General features: G+C 35.2%; 1 protein-coding gene and 1 pseudogene across 39 annotated transcripts in view; one reads left to right on the top strand and one right to left on the bottom strand.

The window, feature by feature from the left end:
- Gulp1 (GULP PTB domain containing engulfment adaptor 1) overlaps positions 1-24,118 on the bottom strand; it is a 271,287-nt gene that overhangs the window by 18,498 nt on the left and 228,671 nt on the right. For 20 of the 39 annotated variants that reach the window (XM_087209608.1, XM_087209602.1, XM_004872306.4 and 17 more), the window contains 4 exons: positions 22,564-22,701; positions 11,307-11,423; positions 11,030-11,110; positions 10,541-10,633 (listed from right to left, as the gene is read on the bottom strand). In XM_087209608.1, coding sequence (XP_087065734.1) covers positions 10,541-10,633; positions 11,030-11,110; positions 11,307-11,423; positions 22,564-22,701 — 429 coding nt within the window. Of the gene's footprint in view, positions 1-1,369; positions 1,595-10,540; positions 10,634-11,029; positions 11,111-11,306; positions 11,424-22,563; positions 22,702-24,118 lie in introns of all 39 variants that reach the window. The other 19 variants (XM_087209621.1, XM_087209619.1, XM_087209627.1 and 16 more) reach the window with 3 other exon arrangements.
- Positions 15,965-16,036, top strand: LOC147828515 (small nucleolar RNA SNORD36; annotated as a pseudogene).

The following is a 24,118-nucleotide window of genomic DNA, read 5'->3' on the forward strand; positions in this document are numbered from 1 at the left end:
ACATAAGGTTTTTTGTATATGTAGAAATAACTGACATTTCTGTGTATATAAAGCATGATTTCAGTAATATACTTTACATAAAATTATAAGTTTTAAAGAGACATAACTGAACATAAGTGTTTATCTTCCTATTGAACATGTTTATCTTCCTACAAATATTCAAATGCAATTAACAATTTTTTACATTTTTTAAAGTAGAATATATTTTGACTCCTATTTATGAGTACAACTGTTATTTATTGCAGTATATTTCATTCCTGCAAAATTTAATCATATTGTCTATAATAAATAGCTATCCTGTAAACTAAATAATCACGAATGTAGCACAAAAATTATTGAATTATCTAATGTGGGTCAGGACTGAATAAATATAGGGAAACACAAGTAAAAATTGTATAAAATTATGGAAAGAAGTATGTAAAAGTGACACAACCATCACTTTGTCAAATGGGAAAAAATACATGCAAAATCTTCTATCAAAACCATCTGACTTGATCAGGAATAAAAGAGGATTCCCATTTTGGGGAGGAATAGAAAAAAATTTTACTTTTCCTATAAGAGTATGGAAAGAGATTACTGAAACAGTTCATATTAAAGTTAGAATTCTAAGAATACATTTATTTTTCTGAATCACAGATGATACAAATGATGAAAAAATAGGGTTAAACAGAGAGTGACAGATTTTTGATTCAGTTAAAATGATTGCTAGTGCATTTTTTCCTACAGGGAAATGCCTGTCAATTTGTTTACTTTCTTGAACAATTTCCTTACTATACCTTCCTCCCTTTCCTCTTATTGAGGAATACTGTTGTCCTACTCCTCTCAGCCCTCTGCCTCTTCTGGTTCTATCTTTCTTCTCCTTAGTATGTAAAAGTACTCAAATCTTGTCTGTCACTGAAAACAAAACCTAGCCAAAAATATTTTTCCTGTCTCTCATTACTTCTCCAGCTTCTGTCTTGCTTCCTAGGCCTTTCAGGACTAAGCTCTGTGAAAGAATCACTAGTCTTCCTGTTCTAACTTTTATTTCATCACTTAACACAGATCAATCTAGGCTTTATTTTTTTTTTAAACTAAAGTCTATTGAAATTGCTTTTAGCCATATCACTAATGACCTCATTTTGTAGCTGCCATATCTGACTGGTCCTGTGAAGTACTTGACCTATTTCATCTTTTTGGGTTTCTCCACTATCACCACTCTCTACCTGAAACTCTGATAGCAAAGAAACAAATGCACACCAAGATTGCAGATCCCATCACACTTAGTCAAGATAACCTGGCTTTTTATTACTACCTTAGAAAGCACATTCTGGGATAATGTAAGAAAACATAAGGGGAATAATAAAAAAGGATTATCTTCTTCGTGAATTACATGAGGTCTTGGAATGCTGTTCTTACTGACAGGCTTGGGAAGGTCATTTTTAGAAGGCGGCGGTATTAACAGTCCCAGTGATAGTCTGGAATCAGGCGAGGTGATAGGAGTGACAGAAATGGAAGACACATTTAGACAGGGAGGTGAATCATCACTACTATGCCAGAAAGAAGATGAGCATCTCAGAAACCCACGTGGCTCATGATCACATATTTTGTGCTGCAGCTGTAAAGGAATGACAGAAAGAGAAATATACTGAGGAGAAGAAAGATAGGCCTGTGTGGAGGGTACATGTGAAAATTTATGTGTGAAAGAGTGCTTTGTGAAAATGATAAGATCCTTTCATAATAACTGTCCTAAAATTAAAACATCTTTGAAGATGATTTTTCTTATGTTAGTCCTGAGATTCTTGGTTGCTCAGTTTGATCATTTTTCAAATAGACTATCACAGTCACTAGGACCTGGGAGGCACAGAATTAGAGAGGAAAATAAAGAAAGCTTGACTGGGGGCCGGGGATTTAGCTCAGTGGTTTTGCAACCTGCTGCGCAAGCGCAACGACCCAAGTTCGATCCCCAGTACCAAAAAAAAAAAAAAAAAAGATTAACAAGAAATCTTGAAATTTATTTTGGAGAAGGTGCCGTGTAATGAAATTGGAAGAGAAAGGATAATAATAAGAGAACAGTCACTGTAGCTGGATTAAATGCTTGTCAATAAAGTTACAGCTTTGCTGAATTTTTAAACAGGGTGACTATAGATATTTTGGATTTAATCCCCCAAACATTCTTTTAAATATTATTAATGGCAGCAGTATTGTATTTCTGTTATAATAGACAAACAGGAATTAAGGCCCACAAATTTGTGTGTGTGTGTGTGTGTGTGTGTATGTCTTACATCTCTATGAGCTAAGAAACAAGGCTAGTTCTGAAAACAGTAAACTTCCTGTCATCATGCTTTTTCCTAGAAGTAATGAGCCCTGAATGGTAAGGTGTTTTGGAAACGGAAAGAAGGCGCTGTCAAGAATCTCAAATAAATCATCAAGATAATGAATAATAAGCAAGCAGTGCACTGAACTGAGCCTGAATAGCAGGCTTTTGCATGACTGCTAGGGGTTGTCTCCCTTACAGCAGGAAAACCTACTGTCAGGAGCTGAGCTGCCAGATGCCACAGTGGTCGATTAAAACAAAAGCCTACAATGAAGTAATAATTAAGCCTTTATTTGCTTACTGCAATAGTGTAAATAAGAGGCCAGAAAGAAGTTGTCTGTTCCATCAATGCTGCATTTTTCCCCCATGAAAGGGCACCAGCAAAGGTCAGAAGGACCAGGGCAGATGGAGGCACTTCCTTGCTGCTGAGGGAGCCTGAACAAGGAGCCAGAGACAGGAAAAAGGGGAAAGGCTAAAAGTAAAAAAGGAAAGAATATTAAGTTTTAGAAGACAAAAGTGACTCCATGGGCCCCAGAATAAGGCAGTCTGGCCGGAATCACGAAAGAGGGGTACTGGCCAAGGGCCCCGACAGGAGGCCTCCAAATGAAGGCTGCAAATGCTCAGGATCAAGGCCGACCTGGGGATCTGGGCGCCTGACTCAACTCCTCCAAACCACGGGTCAAGTTTGGGCTGGGGAGGGCAGCGTGGTGGCCTTGGAAATTGCCTGTGATGGAGCCCAAAGATCACATGTAGGGCTTTGATCTGGAGCTGGATTCCTGAGCTGCAAGTCACACTGCAGACTGCCCATACTAAGAAGACTCTGAGGGAGGGAGTCAAATAACTGACTTTGGATAAACTTCATTGTAAAACAGTAAAATAAACAGAATTAGAAGGAACAAATTTGAGAAATATCCTTTACCTGGAAGCTACCTCTTTACACAATTCTTGAAGCAAAGGGGAAAGGAGGTAGTGTAAAGTGAGAGAATTAAGTTGAGGGAAGAGTTTAGAGTGGAAGTAACATCCCTCATGGTCTTAGTTATATATGACTTTATTGATACACATATATAGTTATTTAATTATCGACTTTCTTCTTCATCTCCAAAATGATATCTCTCCATTTAGCTATCTACGTAATGATAATCCAGATAATATTTTCAGTCTATACAGCTTGCTATATAATTCTGCCATTGGTAGTTGCCTTGTACTTAATTATAACTTAGAACAGTATGCTCCTTGTGTTACAACTTTTGTTTCTCTAAAATGCCCTACCTAACACATTAGAGTGCTAGAGATAGTATTTTTTGTGTAATTTACTGTAGCATTATATTTACTGAAATTATCAATTGACAAGGGCACTGAGTGAAGCATAATAAGATATGCAATGGAAGATGTCTTGATGACATTTGGCTTAAACACTACAGGGTAATATTTTGTATTCTTTTATGGCATATATTGGGGCCCAAAATCTTCACCAGATGCCTCAAAACAAACTGAAGGCCAAAATAAACTAACATAAAAATACTCTAGTATTTTAACATAGTTTGAATACTATACATTTTCATATTGCTTCCTTTGGGAAGCTGCACTTACAATAAGGAAGACTGCATATACAGTAAGTCCTTAGCTTACGAACAAGTTCCCTTCCAGGAGAACGTTCATTAAGTCAATTTGTCCATAAGTCTGACCAAGTGAGGCTTACACACTTTTGACACAAATGCAAGGTGTATATAGCTTTGTGCTTCCTAGCAGTTCCCTGCATGTCACCACTGCTTTTCCTCTTGCTTCTGGACACCCTGAGCTCTGAGTGAGCCCTGTACTACTGTGCACCATCACACTGTGCATTGAGCACACGGCAGCACAACTGTGACAGTGTCCAGCAGATAGGTGAGTTGCTTCCACGATTTGTTTGCATCTGGGAATGTTTGCAATGCAAGGTTCCTTGCTATCTCTGAAAGTTCTCAACTTGAATGCTCATAAGTCAGGGACTTACTCTAATATAAAAATAATTAAATATTCAAATACCCCCATTTAAAGTATTTTCATTTTTAAAATGTTAAGGCCAGGATATTTAACAATGTCAATAATTTGGTTACATTGAGGCTATGACTCCAACATTCCCTCACAGGTCTCCTTTGGGTCATTAGTAATTTGGCACATTTTGCCTGGGTAACACGGGTCTTTTAAAATACTTACTGAACTGTTTGCAGCTAAATATGAAGCAATTGCACTCTAAAAGTGTGAGTTCTTCTTGAGACAACCTAGAGTCAGCAAACAGATGTGCATGCGAATCAGTGAGATTTGGCACTAGACACCTGCTGTCCTTCAAACTGGCCTGTGTTCTCTGAGTCCTCTCCACATTTACCTGCCCACTACACATATTTATGTCACAATCTAGGCCTTGCTAACACTTGAACTTGTAATTTTTTTAGCTAGAAACAATTCAAGTCATAGAATCACACAGAACACCTGACTGTTTTTTGGGACGAATCTAAACCTGGCACATGTCAGTAAGTATTTCAGATGTGTCTAATTCCACACAATGGTATTTTTGCTACTAGTCTTGGAAATAGTCTTTTTTAAAGATGACATTTAAATTACTTGAGGATGCTCATTTTTTAAAATGTATTTTTAGGTGAAAAAGTCTGATCTTCTGAGAGGAATCTTTTATTTGTTTTTTGACAGAAGGCTAGAAACCAAATATTTTAGAATGTCCTACAGAAGTGCATACATCAAGGCTTAATTAACTCCCTTATTATGCTCAGAATTCCAAGCAGTATGATTTTCAAGAACATGGACAGAATCTCAATTATTCTATTAGCAGGAGTCCTGTGTTAAAAAATTGCATGTAAATTATGCAGAAACTGCCACATTAAGATCTATCAATAGTGAGTTCCACATTTTAGATTTGCTGCTGCTGTAGTTTTTTAGCTCTTTCTTCCAGTGAGTAGTGGCTTGGTGTATTTAGAACACGGTGCAGGTTTGTATCAATGTGACAGCAAGGTAAAATGCTATAATGCTGCCTGAATCATAGCAGTAAACACTGGAAACTAAACAACAGTAAAAATGTGTTAAAGATTAAACAGTTCTGTGGTGATAACTATAGAAATGTTAGGACAATGGTGACATTGTATTTTGTGCTACTAACTACATTGGCAATATAATCTTCAGACTCATTTTAAAACAAGCAATCTCCAGATAAAAACATGATTTGTGAGTTACTGAAATAGTAGAGGTTCAAAATTGTATTTAGGAATACCTTGAAGAAGTAAACTGTTTTTCCATTTTTATTATTAGTACATGTTTATGGTACATAATGTTTGCATTCTTTGTGGGGAATTGGTATTCTACATAATACATCTTAATTCCTTTTCATCTTCTTTTCTTTTCCTCCCTCTCCATTTCATCCACCTTTTGATCCCCTACCTCTTTCTTCTTGGTAAATGTTTGCCAAAAAAAAAAAAAGTAAATAGTTCTGAATTTACAATTTAATGTTTTATGTTTTAATTAAAATTTTCTATTTAAAAACTGCACGATTATAATAATCCTGAAGATGGCGCAAGATAGTGCGGTGATCTAGCAGATCTTTCAAGATTGCCTGCTGATTCGTCCTTGTAAAATTCATTCTTATGATATACTTCCAACCTCGCTTTTCAAAATAAGCTATTACAGTAATGAGCTTTCTAAATTAGAACGTGTAGCGCCAGAGATGTCTTTTTTAATTTCTAGGTCTACAGTGGGTCTATATTAATTTCTTAGTTGTGAGACCTATTATAGTAGAGTTCCTCTAACTAGCTTGCAAATAAAATGGGTGCAGTCGTCCACCGCTCACAGAAACCGGAAGCAAGGCAATGCTGAATGACTCGCCCAGATACTCCTAGTCAGAGCAGAACGGAAACGTTCCCATTCGCCAGCATTTACTTCGTTCCAACGTCTTCTGTGCAACTAGCAATCATGAAAGTGAAGTCGTGGGCTGGTAATCATTTCTTTGTGCACCAAATGCTCTTGTACCAATGTTCGTGTTTGCAATTTATGCCTTTGTTTAAAGATTCACATTTGGCTTGTATAATTGAGAGTTTTACAATCTGTTCTTGTCCATCTTGACTTCAAGAGTAGTTTGGAAACCACTAGAGAAAAATAAATAAGTAGGCTTGTTTACCCACACTGAGGTACACATTTTAGGTTATAATTGTCTTATGAAGTCTAATCAGTGGCCACACAGTTGATTATGTAAAGGGAGAATTTTATCTAACACTGGGTTTAATTGAAAGGGAGACATTTGTTTTACTCAGCAATAGAACATCCAGTATTCCTTAGAACTACAATTTTATTCATTTAACTTGCAGGCAATAGTCTGATATGGTTAAAACCTTCTAAAGCCAGCAAAGCAGAATGTAAGTACTCAACCATAAGAGTCAAGAGGAACAATTTGACTTAACTCGCTGTGCCCACATCTGATGACGCAACAATTTTCTAGAGGTGTTCATGAGGCTAGGAGGGCAGAATAAACCCTTTTTCTAATATAAATACAGGCAATAATGCCATGTGAATGTAATAATGGAAATCAGATTGTTCCTAGATAATTAGTACCAAATGGTGGAAAACCCAACCTCTAATCTATTGCCAAACCACTAGAACTCAGCAGAAAGCAAACAGCACAACCAAGCAATGGAAATTTCTCAGTGTATTTAAATGGTCATTTAAAATAAGGACCCAGTTTCTAAAACCAGTAAAAAGATTTCCACCATCTCTGTGTAACTCAGGGATATGTATGATGGGCACTACCAAAGGCTATTTCATTTGCCAGAGAAGGAGCTCATGACCCATGCCAGTGGTGGGCAGCATGCAGAGGATGTCAGTGTTCTGCACTGGGCTGCAGGGCCGAGAAGAGGCATCTGTCCCAAGGGCTCCACTTGGCAGAAACACAACGAAGGCGCACCGAGAATCCAGCGCCAGATCAATTACATACAGGAAACCTACTTCTACTGTAACTGCAATGTGCATAATGGGACACATAACTTATTTCAATATTTATTTAATTAATACGTAGATGCTTTAAGCACACTGGTGAGAACTGTAGCAGTTTGGATGTATTCTATTCTTCAGTCCTCTGAGACCAAAGCAAACAAACAAAACCTGCAAAGTCTCATTTTCAGTTATAAGCACGATAGGTGCTTACTTTGTTAACCACAATGGCACTCTATGAAGTACTTCATGTTCTGGCTTTGTGTCCTGTAAAACTAATGTTCAAATCTCATGAAAATGAGCAGATGCAGAACATTTCTAGGTTAATGGAACATTGCTTCTCTGCATATACTACAGGGCAAGCTATTAACCGAGAGATACATCTTACATTTATACTTTACACTTCCCATTGTTTTAAAAATTCAATTTCAGTAGTTTGAATTGTTAACAAAGCTTAAAAAGTGAGTATTTTTAAGCATGGCAACATTTCATGCTAAATTATTTCAGGGAAGTTGAATTTATTTTTTTAAAATTTTCTATTAGAATTCTGGAAGCTTAATAGTTATAAAATAAATGTATCTGCACTTGGTATTATATTAGTTTATTTTATAGCTACATAAATAAAATTGAAAATGAAAGGTAAAATATTTAATAATATCTTCAAAGCCTAGCAGCATGTTAACAAATGCCTGCAACCATATTTTCAAACCATCTGAATGGATCAGGTATGTCATGAATTCCATTTTAAATATTAACTCTTGATTTTACATTTAAATTTTAGCAATTCATTTTCTTTTAATAATTGAATAATTTCTATATCATTTTTTTCACATACATATCATTTGTAGTAGAGCATTTGAAATGCTTTTGCAGTTTTCAAGTGCATAGTACATTGTTATTAACTACATCATATTGTACATTAGATATTCTGAACTCATTTCTCCCCTCTAGAACAAAGTTTCTGCCCTTTGCCCAAAATCTCGTCTTACTGAATGCTTCCTTTCACTCCACGACAGTCCCTGATAATCGCCAGTCCATCTTCTCCAAATGTGAGTTCCACATTTTTAGATCTAGCGAATGAGTGAGATCATGCAGTATTTTGTCTTTCTGTGCCTGGCTTATTTCCTTTCATGTAATGCTTTCTATGTTCTCTTTTAAAGGACTTGTGTAGCAAAACTTTTACAAATCATATGATAAGACTTTTGAAGTGGAAAATTTGTGTAACAAATATTTTTCAAAGTTAAAATAAAAATGTAAAGATATTACTAAGACAACGTGGATTGCAAAATTGTAATTTGAATTATGTGCATAACAATCAAATATTTACTATGTATGTGTAAAAAGTGATTTACAGAAAGTGTCTTCTTTTTTAAGTCAATCTTTTAATTGTAGTGATTGAAGAATTTTATTCAGACAGATACAGACTAAGATGAACACAATGCCTAACGTAAGTTACTAAATGCCCTAACATCACAAGAGCTAATCAATCCATTATAATCACTGGCTATTGTAATAATTTCATTGCTTTGTTTATAACTGACTACCAAGGGGAAGTTCTGTGCTTCATTTGCATACCAACTTTCATGCTTCCTACATAAAATAGCACAGAAACTAAATTAAGGACACTTCGTCATTCTGCTTGTCCTTTACCATTTCTGAAGCTGACATGGCAATCAGAGGTGACCATCAATACAGTCCTTATCACCAACCTTCTTCTCAGTTACCCCACTGCTAGGGCAGTGGATGGCTTTGAGGGGACAGGAAAAACAGGAGAGCGAGAATTTTATCAACGTGTTCTAACCTTTTTTGCTCCTTCCAAATCCTGCCCTTCAACATGGGAAGAGAATACGCAAAGAACAAATTTTTCCTTTGCACCCTAAATGGTAATGCACCTACTGTATTCCTTGTCAACATAAAGGCTGAACCAAGCACATGTGATGAATTGGATGAACAACTACCTTCTCCTTCATTTATTTCCTCCTTTTTTTATCTGTTACTCTCAGGTTGTTTCACGGAATAGCTTATAATGAGATTTTCAACAAGACTTAACAGGATATGTTTTCTACTAAGGGGCCAAAAGTTCAAAAAGGAGTTTCAGCTGATATGTTTCCCTGAGGGAAGCAAGAAAAAATCTTGTTGAGCAGCAAATAGTGATGAGGAAAACTAACAAGGAATGTATTGATAAAGACAAACCCTGAAGAGGACACGCCAGCCTCTCACTGTACCTATCAGGGGCACATGAGCACCTGGACTGCCAATATTTCTTCTCAGCTCTATCAGTGCCACTGTTAAATATGCTACAGAGCAATGGAAAGACCACCTCTTTCAGAATGGAAAGCAGAAAAGCAGGCTTTCAGAACACAGAAAAAACTTTGACCTATTTCCAAGGTATGCCAAGTTTGAAGTCCTAAATCCAACTTACAGAAGCATTCTGCTTCATGGTGAAGAACTGATGAACTGTTTTATATATATATATATATATATATATATATATATGTATTTATATATAAATTCTTTGAAAACTTTAGAAAGCCAAAACTGTGCTTCAGTTACATATTAAGTATTTTAAATGCAAATTAAGTGTACACGTTAATGAAGACTATCAGTAGTACAGATGAATCAAATAGAAAAAAACATCTTGTGAAAAATAGAATTTGCTTAGAAAAAATACTGTTTTAAATTCTACCTCCCTCCAAAAAATTCCTTTTGCCAAAGTCTCATAATACTGATGTCATATATGATACTGGGAAAAAAAGGATTTCTAAACTGTGGCAAGCCAGAAATAAATAATTTAACTATAAAAATGTGTGTTGCCTATAGAGACCACCATTCACTTTAATGTCTAAAATAAATTAGCTCACTCCCAGTGGGAACCCTTGCTATGTAATATAAGGAACCATATTCAATCTAGTTAGCAGTCCATTTACTACAATGAAGTTTAGCACTCAGGGGTGGACAGGCATGAGTCTCAATCTAACCTCAGTAAACAATAATCAATAGGGATAAAGGAAAGAATATGTCTCAAAGAGAAAAGTATATTAAACCTTAAGTTCAATGGAGGTTGAAATACAAGGAGAAAGAGTAACAAGGGAAAACAATTTTCATCTGCACTACCTAGGTAATTTTAATTTTAAATTAATCTTGCTTACTAGGCATCATCTCTATCCATGTTGAGTTTTAAATTATTGTTCAGAAAATGTTATTTCTGAACTTGCAATGCAGAGACATTTTATATCCACAACATCTTGTTTCTAAGGAAAACAAACAGATATTCAATAAACTTACTGGAGATGTTGATACTTGAGTAATTCTTAACTGGTTTTCCAAATCTTGTACTTTATTTTTAAGTTCCATATTTTCTGTTTCTAGGTCTTGGATCTAAAAAGCAAATGATCAACGTATAATTTTCAGAATTTTTTTCTTGGAAGACACTGGCTATAATACTGACTTCAGTCATGAACAGCATTTGATGCTATTTAAATTTTTGTACTCTTGTACACAGGGCAGAAAATTATTTGACACAACTTGGGAAATACTGGAGGATTCCAGATCACTGGAAAGACACGGTAAGCATAAAATATATTTTTATGTGTGTGCAAGTTTGATGTTCCTAATGTGTCCTCTGTGTGTTTTCTTGCTGCACTGTGGAAGCTGTACCCATAATCTCGAAGCATAACCACAAGACAGTCAAACTTGCCTGTGACGATTTGGAAGAGTGGAGAAAGGGTGTAATTTAATTACAAAGAAATCTGATCTGCATGGGAAACCACTTACCCAGAATCTGCTGCTTCTGCTGCTCTGATCCCCATGAGAAGCATCGGGAAGTGAAGCAAAGTCACATGAGAACACTAAGTTCTTGTGGGAATTCAATATAAAATAGTTAAAAACTGTGCAGGGGATCAGGAATGAAAAATTATAGGAACACAGTGAAGGCAGTTCCAGTCAGTGTGGGGAAAATTTAATAGCAGGCTTCCTAGATTTGTCTGATGATACGCAAAGCTCCCTGCACTTACACGATACAAACGTGAAACAAGAAGCTTAGTTTACTCACTCTTTTTTGTAGCCCTGCAATCTGCTTTCTTGTTTCAACATCTTTCCCTCCAGATTCTAGAAATTTCCTGTATGCCAGGTCAAATGCTTGGCCAATGGTTAAAGTTATCTCTTCAGCCTTTGTAAAAATCAAACAGAGAAGATTTGCATTTTAACAATAATGTCAAGGTGCCCTTTGAATCGAGAAGAAACTTCACATGAAATACTCCAAGACATTCAGCAGAGGTATATCACAAGGGCCATCACAAGGGTTAGAAATCACAGTGAAGGACCAAAGTAGTCTATGCTGACACAGTAATTCAATGCCATAAAAAGAAGAAAAGAAAAAAGAAGTCATTAATGAAGAGCTATTATAGGAGAGGCGAGAGTTCTTCAGGCCAACTTATCCTGTTTCAGTGATAGCTTTTTTCCTAGGTGTTTTCCACTATTTCAAATACTTAGTGCCTATTAAAGGAAAGCTCAGTGCCAAGGGCAGTTTCTCTTGTCACCTTGCTATTTGTTTTCTTTTCCTAGTGAAAACCCTGGACAGGTAACCTGAATGAGGCCTACAGGCGGTATCTGGAAAACTTGAGGGACAGAGCAACCACTACTCTCTTCCAGTTAATTGTTGCCTGGTGGAAATGAATATTCCAACCCCACTGGTCAGATCTGAAATATGTGCGATGAGGTCAGGAATCTGAACTTTTATATAAAAACTCCCAATTTTAAGGGATGGTAGACAGTTCCTATTTTTGTCAAATGGTGTGTATTGAACAAAATACATTTGCCATTTGAATTTGGTCTGGGAAACAATTTGCACTCTCTGATCTATTAGAAACTGCCAAATCCACCAGCTTGTTCCTGCTCACCATCTCTGCTGACTCCCTGCACGCTGCAGTAAGTACACAATAACAACAGGTCTACTCATGTCATTAGTATTATAAAGGCTAGTAAAGACGTGAACTGATTCAATGTATGACAAACATTTCATATTTAATAATTTCACTTTTCATAAAAATTCGGATGGCAGAAATACTAGTAGTAAAGTTACATATTGAAAATACCATGCTTTAGCTGATTTGCCGAAATTCTAAAGCATTTTTCTCCCTCCTCTTTACTTTTCAAATACCTTTCTTTTTATTATGAAAGTAACACACACGGTAAAGAATTCAGAAAATGAGTAAAAGCGAGTACCACTCATGATTCTATATAAAACCATCAAGTTTGGTAAAATTCTGATATACAAACATTCAGAAAGGATACACATATATATAAATCTAAATCTAGCTAAGTCAAATGCATGTACATAAAGCATACATGCCAATGTAATTAGACATTATATGATTCTATACATTATAACTCATAAAAATATGAAACAGTCAATAAGTAGCTCATAAATACTAAAAATTGGATCATAGAGTCCATAATACTTTCAAACATCCCATATTAGCTGGATGTGGTGGTGTCCACCTGTAATCCCCACACTTGGAAGGCTGAGGCAGGAGGAACACTGAATTCAAGGCCAGCCTGGGCTACATAGTGAGTTCCAGGCCAGGCTGAACCATATAGTGAGACCCTGTCTCAAAATAAATAAATAAATAACCAATCTGTATATGTTATAGATCTTTCCATGTCAGTTGGGTTTGTATACATATCATTTTATTACACTTAATATTCTCATATATACACTATACATTTTTTTTTACCAAACACCTATGGATAGATACTAGATTATTTACTGTTTTGTGGGGTTTTTTTTATAATTTTTAACTTTTTTATTAGGACTATCTGCACACAATTATCTTCATATGGAAGAAATCATTTTAGACATGAAATCACTGTGTGAAAAGCAAGCAGATTTTTAAAGATTTTAATATTTACTGCCCAAATCTTCAGAAATATACCGCTATCCTTCCACTGCATGTCACCCACACTGTCATACCCTACTTTGTCACCTGCACTGAGTTTTACCACGGTTATTTTGGCCAATCTAATGGGTGAAAAAATATCTGGTTCTCATTTCAATTTTTTTATTCTTTTGAATGCTTCTCAGAATAAATACATTTTGATATGTAAATCAGTCATTCTTATTTCTCTTTTTGCTGAAGACAAAGGTGTTGTTCTCTTTCTTTGGCTTATTTCAATTTTCCCTGTCCTTTAATGATAGCAAAAGGGACTCCATATCCGTAAAGACTTTCCAGAGCTCCTCAGCTATAAGTCATTCCTGTTTCTAACTTCTCGGAGGTCCTTTTTATAAAACTACCCTGTAGCTTTAACCACATTTTCCCTAGTTCTAGTTGTCTGCATTCTCATCTTTCTTTCCCTTCCTGCAAAACCTTTAGTTTCTCATCTAGAAATATTGAAGAGGATAAACCAGTTAGAAGATGACATGCCATTCAAAAACGTATGTATCATGTTTTTCTTTAACCATTCCATGTGGAACACATCAGTTCCAAAGTTGTCTTGTTGGGGAACGGGCTGCTACATATCTTCACTCTGAGAAGGCGCATATCCCATCTACTTGCAGTCCATTGGCCTGGACTAGTCACATGGCCTGACCCAGGTCCCAAGGAGACTGGACACCAGGTGAAGCCCGCAGATACTCAGTGAGCATGGCTGCCTCTGCTGTCCTGGGCTTCAGTGTTCCAGGAGGGAAATTCTAACACTGTGCCATTGTGTGCAACAGTGAAAAGTAGTAAAAAGTGTTCTGTTTGTGAACAATTCATTTTGAGAACAGAAGCAATCTGCAAAATTTTGCTTTGGTTTGTGGACTCCACTTCAGGAGGGAAACATGACTCCCCAGAATCACAGAACCAACTTCATGAACTGAGGCACCACTGTGATTCTATTAGCCTAGTTTCATGTGTTCATTGGCTTTTTTTTTTTTCTCCTTGTACCGGGCATCAAACTTGGGACCTTGTGCTTGCGAGGCAGGCACCTGAACCACTGAGCTAAATCCCTGGACCCTCACTGGCTTTTTAAAATTTTATCTTTAATGAAATAACTCCGTGTTAAAGTTTCCTGCCCATTTTTATCAGATGCTTTGTATTTTTATTATTGATTTTAGAAGTTATTACATGTTAGATACAAATTCGTTTTAGGTATATGTACTAAGAATATATTCTCCTAGTATTTGGTTTGATGTTTACCTTGTTAATAGTGTTAACATATAAATTTTATTTTTATATCCTTTTTTCATCATGTTAAATGTTTTTCTGGTCATTTTAAAGAAATCATCCAAGATTTATAAAGTTATTTTCCCACTTTTTAAATGAAAGTTCAATATAAAACTACAAAAGGTTCTATTTTTTTGTCTATGGTCCATGTTGGGTTAATTCTTTGTAACTTAATATATATCTATCTAGGTATCCTAACATCATTTGTCAAAAAAGACTACTTTCTCCAATAAATTACTTTTATCCTAACTGTGAAAAGTAAACTGGGTATGTGTGGATATTTTTGCATTCTATAGTATTGTTTATTCATCACTTTTTATCAGTACATTAATATCATTGGGTTTTGGTAACAGTTACTTGAAAATAAGTTTTGAAATCAGGGAGTATATGTTTCCCAATATTAATCTCTCCTTTCAAGATTAATTTGTCTTTTCTAGGCTACTTGTATTACTATGTTAGCATTAACTTTTCAATTCCTACTAAAAGTCCCATTGTAATTTTGCTTAGAATTTTATCGATATTTCATAGTTTAAAACTACAGAGATTCCAGCTGAGTAGGGTGGTGCAGGCCTGTAATCCTAGCACTCAGGAGACTGAGACAGGAAGATCTCTACAAGTTTGAGGCCAGCCTGGGCTACATAGTCAGCTCAAGGTCAGCCTGAACTACAAAAAGCAAGACTGGGTCAAAGAAGAGAGAGAGAGGGAGGGAAAGAGGGAGAGAAGAGAGAGAGAGAGGGAGAGAGGGAGAAAGAGAGAGGATATCTGTAAAAAGCTATACCAACTTCTTACTTCAAAAATCCTTCATATTTATACAGAACTGTATCTTTAAAAAAACAAATACTGTTCTATAACCCTTCATTGGAATATTTAATGTGATAAACTGTATAATCAGCAAATAACATGGTAGTTAACCCCATGCCCCTTGAGTTAAGTGATTTTGAAAAGGAAAATAATAACTTAATTTTTCTACTCAGCAATGGTACTACAGCCAATGTAGGATAGTGATCAGTCACTGATTTGCATTAAGTGCAAATACTGCTAATAATTACATGAAATATGAGTACCTGGCTCAAAACACTATATATGTCAGGTTTATAGTTATTACACACAAAAGAACCTCAGATAACTTAATAAACAATTTTTTTCTAATTTATATTCGGTCACTTTTGTCCATTTTCACAATAAGCCAACTGGAGTTTCTTAATCCAGGGATTTGATACATCAATTTTAATATTTAATTAAGTACAGAAAATAATATTAGTAGTAGAGGAAAATATTCACATAAGCTTTTTACCTGATTATATTTTGTTGGGTTACTAAACTAGGAAAACTAATCCTCCTGATAATATAATGAAATAAGAAAAGAATACTTTTAAATACAAAGAAGCTGCTTTCAAAATAACGTTAAGAAACACGAAATATAGCTATAATAATATTTGATAAATAACTTCTCACAATTAGGCTGTAAAAATACTAAATGCAAAGAAATCATACTAGTATTTATAATGTATGATTCTTATGACAAAATCATTTTTCCAGAAAGAATTAAGAAGAGAGCTTTTTAAAACTGACCTTATTTTACATTTCACTTCACAACATTAAAAATAAATATAACATGTTGGAGGAGTTGAGAGAATTTTATCTGCTTATTGGGAGCTAGAACCCAATGAATAAACTGTATTAACACCTGAAAAACTTATGAAATACAAGTAATACCAAAATAATGGCTAAAGAATTTGCTGCAATTATATTTTAGAGAAACCAAATCAACTACATTACAATAATTTCTACATTCTAATTTTGTTTTAAAACTTAATGACCTTAGAAGTTGGGCAAATATTAAATTTTTAAAATACAACATGATTTTAGCAGTAATTTCTAGTTTTTTAGTATACTAGAGCAGGCCTTCAACTAAATTTCAGCAATTTGAAAATGTGTAGTTCTGATTCATTCACTATCTAATTTTGTGACTGAGAACTTCTGTAAATACCTCTGGGCTACACTTACTTAAAACAGGATGAAAGGCCAGGTGCAGTAGTGCAAGCATGTGACCCTCGCACTTTGGGAGGCTGACACAGGAGGATCCAGATGTCCAGCCAGGCTGGACAACTTAATGATTTAGGGAGACCCTATCTCAAAAAAAAAAAAAAAAATTTAAGGCGGGGAATGTGGCTCAGTAGGAAGGCCCTGGTTCAATCTCCAGTACTGGGGGAAAAAAATAAAAGGTTTGGTCCACAGACTATAAAATGTTGTTTTGTTTTTGTTGCTGTTTTTGAGTAAGAATTTATTTTGAGATCACTTTATATTTATATTCAATTGTAAGAAGTAATACAGCAAGATCCTTCCTTGCAGGCTCTATTCATATTCTCCCACTGTTAACAGGCTGGAAAAATATAGCACAACTGCAACCAGAATACTGATAGTAAGCAGAATCTAGAAAAATCCTCCAGGTCAAGATTCTTTCATCTTGCTGTTTTAGGGACATACCTCTTCCAGCCTGCTCTCAGCTCTCACCCTTTCCTTACATCGCTGGCAAACATCAATCTATTCTCCATCTCCGTAATTTTGTCATTTTAAGATTCCCATAGAGTAACAGACTACAGGACAAGATGAATGGAATGACACAACCTCAAAGCTCCTGTGAACACGTTATGTTTTGATTTCTCTGGGATGAATGTCCAAATAGTTCATATGATGGCTGCATGTTAAGGTTCTTAAGAAACAGACAAAATTTTTCCTGAGTTGCTGTTGCATTTAATATCCCCTTTAGCTCTGTGTGATTTATCAGCTTTTCCACTTTCTCGCTAGCGTTTTATATTTCTACTGTAGCCTTTCTGAGAACAGTTCAGTACTACCTCTTTTTTATTTTAATTTGCATTTCCCAATAGATATCACTGTTGCTCAACTCCTGTGCTTACTTTCCACCTGTAGATCCTCTTCAATGAAATGTCTCTTGGTCATTTTTAAACTCAATTGGCTTTATATATAAATTGCTGAATATAAATTGCTGAAAGTTGTCTGATGTATGCTTTGGAAATACCTTCTTGTAGACTTTATTTTGTCTTACATAAGACACTCCTTTTGCAGAGAAAAAATGTTTTTGATGAACATAATTTATCATTATTTCCATGTATTCCTGATTTGGATGTTGAGTCTAAGAATTCTCACATAGCCCAACATTCTTGAAGATTTTTCCCAGTAATTTTTTCCTAAATGGTTTATAGTGGTACATTTTACATCTAGGTCCATAATCTATTTCCGGTTCTTTCTGTATAAGGTGAGAGGTTTTGGTCAAGTTACATTTTTATTTATATATTCAAGTCCAAGTATACCAGCAGCACCTTTGGTCTAAATCCATCTTTCCTCTACTGTATTGCTTTTGTAACATTGTCCAAAATTAGTCAGCCATATTTTTTTTAGTTTGTTTCTGTGCACCCTACTCCATTTTACTGATCTACTCATCTATCCTCCCACCAAAACGAAAGTCTTGATTACCAAAGGTATACAAGAAGTCTTGATGTGGGGTAGACTGGCTTCTACTTTATTAATCTTTTTCAGAATTGTTTTAGCAATTTTAGTTCTTTTGCCTTCCATATAAACTTTACAATAATCTTATATACTCTAAGAAAAAAATCTTACTGTACTTTTGAAATTGTGTTAACTTCTACTAGACATAATGTCTCTTATTTACATCTTCTATCATTACTTTCATAAATGAATTGTAGTTTCTACTATACAAGTAGTGTACAAATTTTACATCTTAAATTAGATTTCCACCCATATATTTCATTTTCTTAAGCATTGGTGGGCTTTTGTATCCACACGTTCATGGCTAGAACACATCAATACAATTGATTTGCAGATGTTAACCATGGATGCTGCCACCTTGCTGCACTGATTTATTAGACAGATGTATTTTCAGCCACACTCTAGGTTTTCTACAGACAATTTTGTCATCTGCAAATGGAGACAGTTTTATTTCTTCCTTTTTAATCTGTATATTTGTTACTGTTTTCTTACTTCATTGCAATAGCTGCAACATTAACAACTGTTTTTAGTAAGATTGGTGATGGCTTGAAGCTCCGAGCCCTGCATTTACCTAAATTTTAGGAAGAAAATATTCATGCTTTTATCATTAAAATACCCATTGTTTTTTACAGTTTTAAAATCAAGTTGAAGTCTTCTTCTATTCCTATTATTTTGAGTTTTTAAGCCCTGAATGAGGGTAGAACTTTTTCAGATATTTTTAAAGCACTGACTCACTGACCATGTGAAGAGACATATGGTGACTTGAGATTTTCCTCTTTTCTAATTTGTCACCTTACTTTTTTGTTTTTCTCTCAACACTACTTTAGCTATATCTTACAAATGTGCCATGTTGCAGGTTTATTCATTTCACTGAATTTTTAAAAGTTTCTTTTGCTAATTCTTCTTTGATGTATGCAATATGCAAGAATGATGTACCCTTTTCAAGTGCTTGAAGATTTTAGTGCTATCTTTCTGTACAATTTCACATTGTTTTTCTCCTATGGACATACACACTATGATTTCGATTTTTAAAAAAAATTTGGAGGAATGTTCTATCATTCACAATAAAGTCTATTTTGGTAGATGCCCCTTGAATACTTAAAAACATTGTGTGTTCTGTGGTTGCTGGTGGAGCCCACTGTAACTTTGATTCCAATTGTTTGTGATGGTGTTATTCTATATCCTTGATAACCTGGTAAGGTCTTGTTTAGCTTCTGCTGTTCTGAAGATTTTTGTCTTTAATTTTTAAAAATCTGAGTATGTTTTATTTGTTTAGAGCTAACTCAATTTTTGAGTGTATAGACCTATGTTATTTTCCAAATTTAAGAGTTTATTGATGATTCTCTTCTTCCTTCCTCTCTTCCTCCCCTCCCCACTTCCTTCCCTTCCTCTTTCCTCCCTCCCCTCCTGTCATTTTTCCTTCCTTCCTTCCTTCATTCCTTCCAGGCTGGGCTGCCTTCTTTCTCTTCTTTCCAGGACTCTGATGCCACACAAATGTTGCACATTTTACTTCAGCCCCTCAGCTCCCTGAAGTTCTGTTTCATTTTCATTTCTGTTAGTGTACTGGGGTGTGTGTGTGTGTGTGTGTGTGTGTGCGCGCACACACATGTATGTGCCCATTATCCCTGTGCTGATCAGACCTGGCACTTTCATTAGTCAAATTTCCAGGCCACTGATTCTTATGTCTTCTATTTCTTTCCTTAGATTTTATATTTCTTTAATAAAACTCGTTATTTTTTTCAAATGTGCTTGTAATTACTCTTTATATTCGATTTTATGATAGCTGTTTAAAAAACTTTGTTCTTTTTAAATGGCTGTTTTGAAATCTTGCAATTCTAATATCTCTGGCATCCTGATTTTGAAATCTATCAGCTGAATGTTTTCATTTAGTTTAAGATCTTTCAGTTTCCTGTCATGAAGACTGATCTTCAGTTGAAGCCTGACTATTTTGGATGCTTGGTTATGGATTCTGCAAGTTATATAAATCACCTGTTTTTGGTAATTTCTTATGAAACAATTCCTAGGGACATGACAACGGAAACCACTGCCTCTCCTACCTGGTGAGGATGGAGGAGTGGGAGGACGCACATCTTGTTTCACTATGTGGGCCTCACTGGCCCAGCGAGGGAGGGGGACACACTGACATCTTCTGGCAAATGTCATTATGGGAGTATTAATTCTTGGAGTTTTGTCCTTGCTCTATTATTACTTAACTTTATATTCAGTTTGTCTGGGTTTCATACATTAAAATAAAGGGTCAGGCCGGGGATTTAGCTCAGTGGTTCAGCCACCTGCTCTGCAAGGACAAGGACCCAAATTCGATGCCCAGTACCACCCCCCCAAAAATAAATAAATAAAATAAAATAAAGGGAAAGAGTTATGCCAATTAGGCTACAATTTCTTTCTCATTTAAACTTTCTAAGTAATTATTTAACATGAGATTTAGAAAAGATGACATATTAAAAATTTTGCATGCATATAAAATCAATTTTATAATCATACTCATTATTTTAATTACAGGCAATTAAAATCCACAATGAAGGTGATGTAATAAAATTGAGAAAATAGTTATGAGCTCATGAAGGCAATGCCTTCATGCTGTAGAGATCGTTTGCATCCTTGTTTTTTAATCCACCTGCAGCATCTACCTGCAGCAGAATTACTTGGTGAACTTGGTAAAGGTGAATTTCCAGTGGTCCATCCCAAAATCAAACCTTCTTTATGTGAGATCTAAGAAATATATTTTCAGACACCCCTTAATAGTTTATGCACATACATGATTCTGAAGCACTGCTCTAAAATTCAATATATTATTTTCAACCTTGAAGAAAAAAAGTGTGATATGCTATATCAAGACAGAATAAATGAAAAAAATTCAAGTTCTGGTAACCAATTACAGAAAATTATTATTGTTGTTGTTATTATTATTATTTTGCAGTACCAGGGATCAAACTCAGGAACTTGCACTTGCAAGGCAGGTGCAGTGCCACTGAGATAAATCTCTGGCCCCAGAAAATCATGATTGGGAAGGAATAAGGTTGATATTTTTAAAACAATATAACTGTTAGGAGGTTCTCACAAGCTTGTATTTTACAGTCATGCAACAAATTTGGATGAATATTAGAGAAAGATGAACAAGTGGTAAAAATCTGTAAGAAGCTTGATATTTTAATGAAATCTGCGATGAGCATTTCAGACACCAAGGAACTGTCTCTGTATGTGTAAGGCAAGAAAGAAAGATGTACGAACTTATAGTCTGGTGCAAATGGTAAAAGTTTATGTCTTACACATAGAAGATATTCAATGGATATTAACTTTAATAGTCTCAATCTCATAGAGAAAAACCTCCCCCAGTCCTAATAATCATTGTTTGGATGTTTCTGAAATATGTAAATATGCACTCATCAATAGGATAAATTGTAAAAATAATTTTACATGCAGATTAAATGCCTCCTTGTATGAGTACCCATATTTTTCAGATGAGATATCCCACAATGTTCACCAAATTCTGAAAAGGTGATATGGTGCCATATAGCCTAGCACATTAGCTTGCCTTTTAAAAGCACTACTGTTTAAAAGATACAGGAAATAACTTCTGCTACTTTTGGCAAATTTTCAATGTTGTGTTTTACTTAAGGAAAAGGTTACGGGGCAATTATTGTTCGCCTGATACAGGAATCACATTTACGACAAAAAGGAATTTGCTCTCAGGAAGCTTCATGCTGAAACCAGAGAGAAAAATTACACAATAGTGATGATAATATTAGTAATCTGCAATTTTTGAAACCAAGGAAATAGATTACATAAATGAGTTAAGTTCAATTTCCTTTCTAAACCAACAATGCCATTGAGGTTCTTCCTCAATCAATGGCTGCAATGTGGGCTAGGAATTCCCATCTTGTGTTTTATTATAGGAACTCAGACTAGGTTATGATTAGAATTAGCTTGTGCTTGTAAGCAAGACACAGGGTTTTCCTTAAAATTCCAGATGATTAAAGAATGCTTGTATGATTCTGGAATTTCCTAACTGCCCTTACTTGCTAAGAACTTTAGATTTCATTCAAAGCAAATATGCACACACATTCACAATACTATTACCTCCCATCTACTTAACGTTGTCTAAATAACATCAGGATCCAATTTCTCAAAGTATTGGATAATTTTTAAGGAATCATAGAGACTTTATTTCCTGGAGTTTAGAATATTTATTTTCATCAACAACTTTAAGTTTCAGGAAAGTAAAAAATGTTCGTTGTTGCTCTTTGCATTGTGTGCATATTACTAACTCATTTTTGAGATTAAAATTGAAAATGATTTCAGGAGATACAAATGCATAGCCTTAAGCAGAGGTAATATTCTAACAAAAGAAATCTGTATGCGAGACTATGCTCATCAACATAAGAAATCAGTTAAGGATGAAATCCTGAAGCTTATTCTCGTGACAGGATGAATCTATTAGTGCAGCTAAGTATTTGCAGACCTTTGCATTTCCAAATACTTTATTAATGCCAGAAATAAGACAATTCTTGGCTTATAAAATAGTACAAACCACCCTACAACATCTGGCATACTTACACACTTTTCACTGTCAAATACATAGCACAAATGTTTATTTGACTCGGAATCTTTGCATATGAAAGTGAATATCCTCTTGTCGGTTTTATCATCTGCACAAAATGATATTCTATGAAGCTGGCAATTGTGCTGGACTTCCTGTGAACACAGATGGAAATAAATATTGGATGGCATTTTTTTCCATTTTGAGAAACATCAGCTTGTATCAATAACACATAACGTATGACTTTAAAAGTGTAGCAATCGTCTGTCAAGCTTTGCTGTTATAATTACATACATCCCAAACATAAACAAAGACACAGTGCAGATGGGTCACAAGACTCAGGGCTAAATTAAGATATTTATTTCAATAGTCCTTAGAAAAATACAAGCGTAATACAAGAGGATCAGAGGGCCACAGTCTTTCAGACCCCAAAAGATGTTAAGAGACCATCTACTTCAAATCCTGCAAGTTGACATAGAACAAAGGGGCCCAAAGAGATTAAGATATTCCTAAAAGTTTACAGAATTACCATGACCCTTTTTGAACCCAAATGCTTTTATTTTATAACACTGCTACTAATATTACAGTTAGAGCATATTCTCATCTGCACAAAATTTCACCTGAAGCTCACTACCAATTCATCCTTAGTGTCCTTGGTGAATTTTATTTTCCATATCAACATGGCTACTTTTCTCTCTAGGAAGGTCCTCCTTGTACCTGCAGTAGTGTTCCTTGTGGAGCAGCCCCAAATGACTGCATCCACCCTGTTAATCACGTGAAGAACAAGTGCTACAACAGAGAGATGTGGCTGCAGCACAGGCACGTACACACGCACGCACACATTGCACATGAAATCACACAGCCTATGCAAACTATCAGAAATATATTTAATTAAAATAAAATATGAATATGAAATAATTAGAAGAGCAAGTTTTTAAAACTATTGTTATTTAGTCAGAAGACTGAGCGTTCGATAATACTGACATTCATATTTATCATCAATATTTATTATTTATTCATTTTCCAAACTTGCTGAGACATGTTGGAGGTAGAAAACAAATCTTCTTTTTTATTGAATTATGACTGATGCAAACATGTAAAAAAATCATTCCCTTTTATATTGTAGCTTTAAATATCTTTTATCAAGATTGCATTATAACACTAGGAGTATTATGTAGAAACTCAGGTCAGACATCTTACTTAGTGAGTGATGTAGAAAAGTAGAGATATACGGAAACCATGGTTTCAGTCAAGGAAAACTAGACTGATACCACCTCAGAAAGCCTTATTTGAAGCCATATCTAGTAGTGTTTTTCCACAGGTAGTTTTAGACATCCTGTAGTACACATATTTGGAGTACCTGCTACAAATATTTCCCTTGTCTTTATTCCAACTGAGTCAGAATCTCAGGGATTTTGATCAGGAAAAAGTACCATGGATATCCTAAAGGCCCACATTCCTCCCGGCTCAGATTTTGATATGTACATTGGCTTGCTAAGGTTTGCTCGCTCACTTTGATTTGCATACCTGTGTATCAGCTGAAGATGAGTACCTAAAATGAGGCAGACCCAG

The sequence above is a fragment of the Heterocephalus glaber genome, unplaced genomic scaffold, assembly GCF_053883595.1.
Source record: "Heterocephalus glaber isolate CG9 unplaced genomic scaffold, H.glaber_assembly_v1.0 deba00001058, whole genome shotgun sequence".
Lineage (NCBI taxonomy): Eukaryota > Metazoa > Chordata > Mammalia > Rodentia > Bathyergidae > Heterocephalus > Heterocephalus glaber.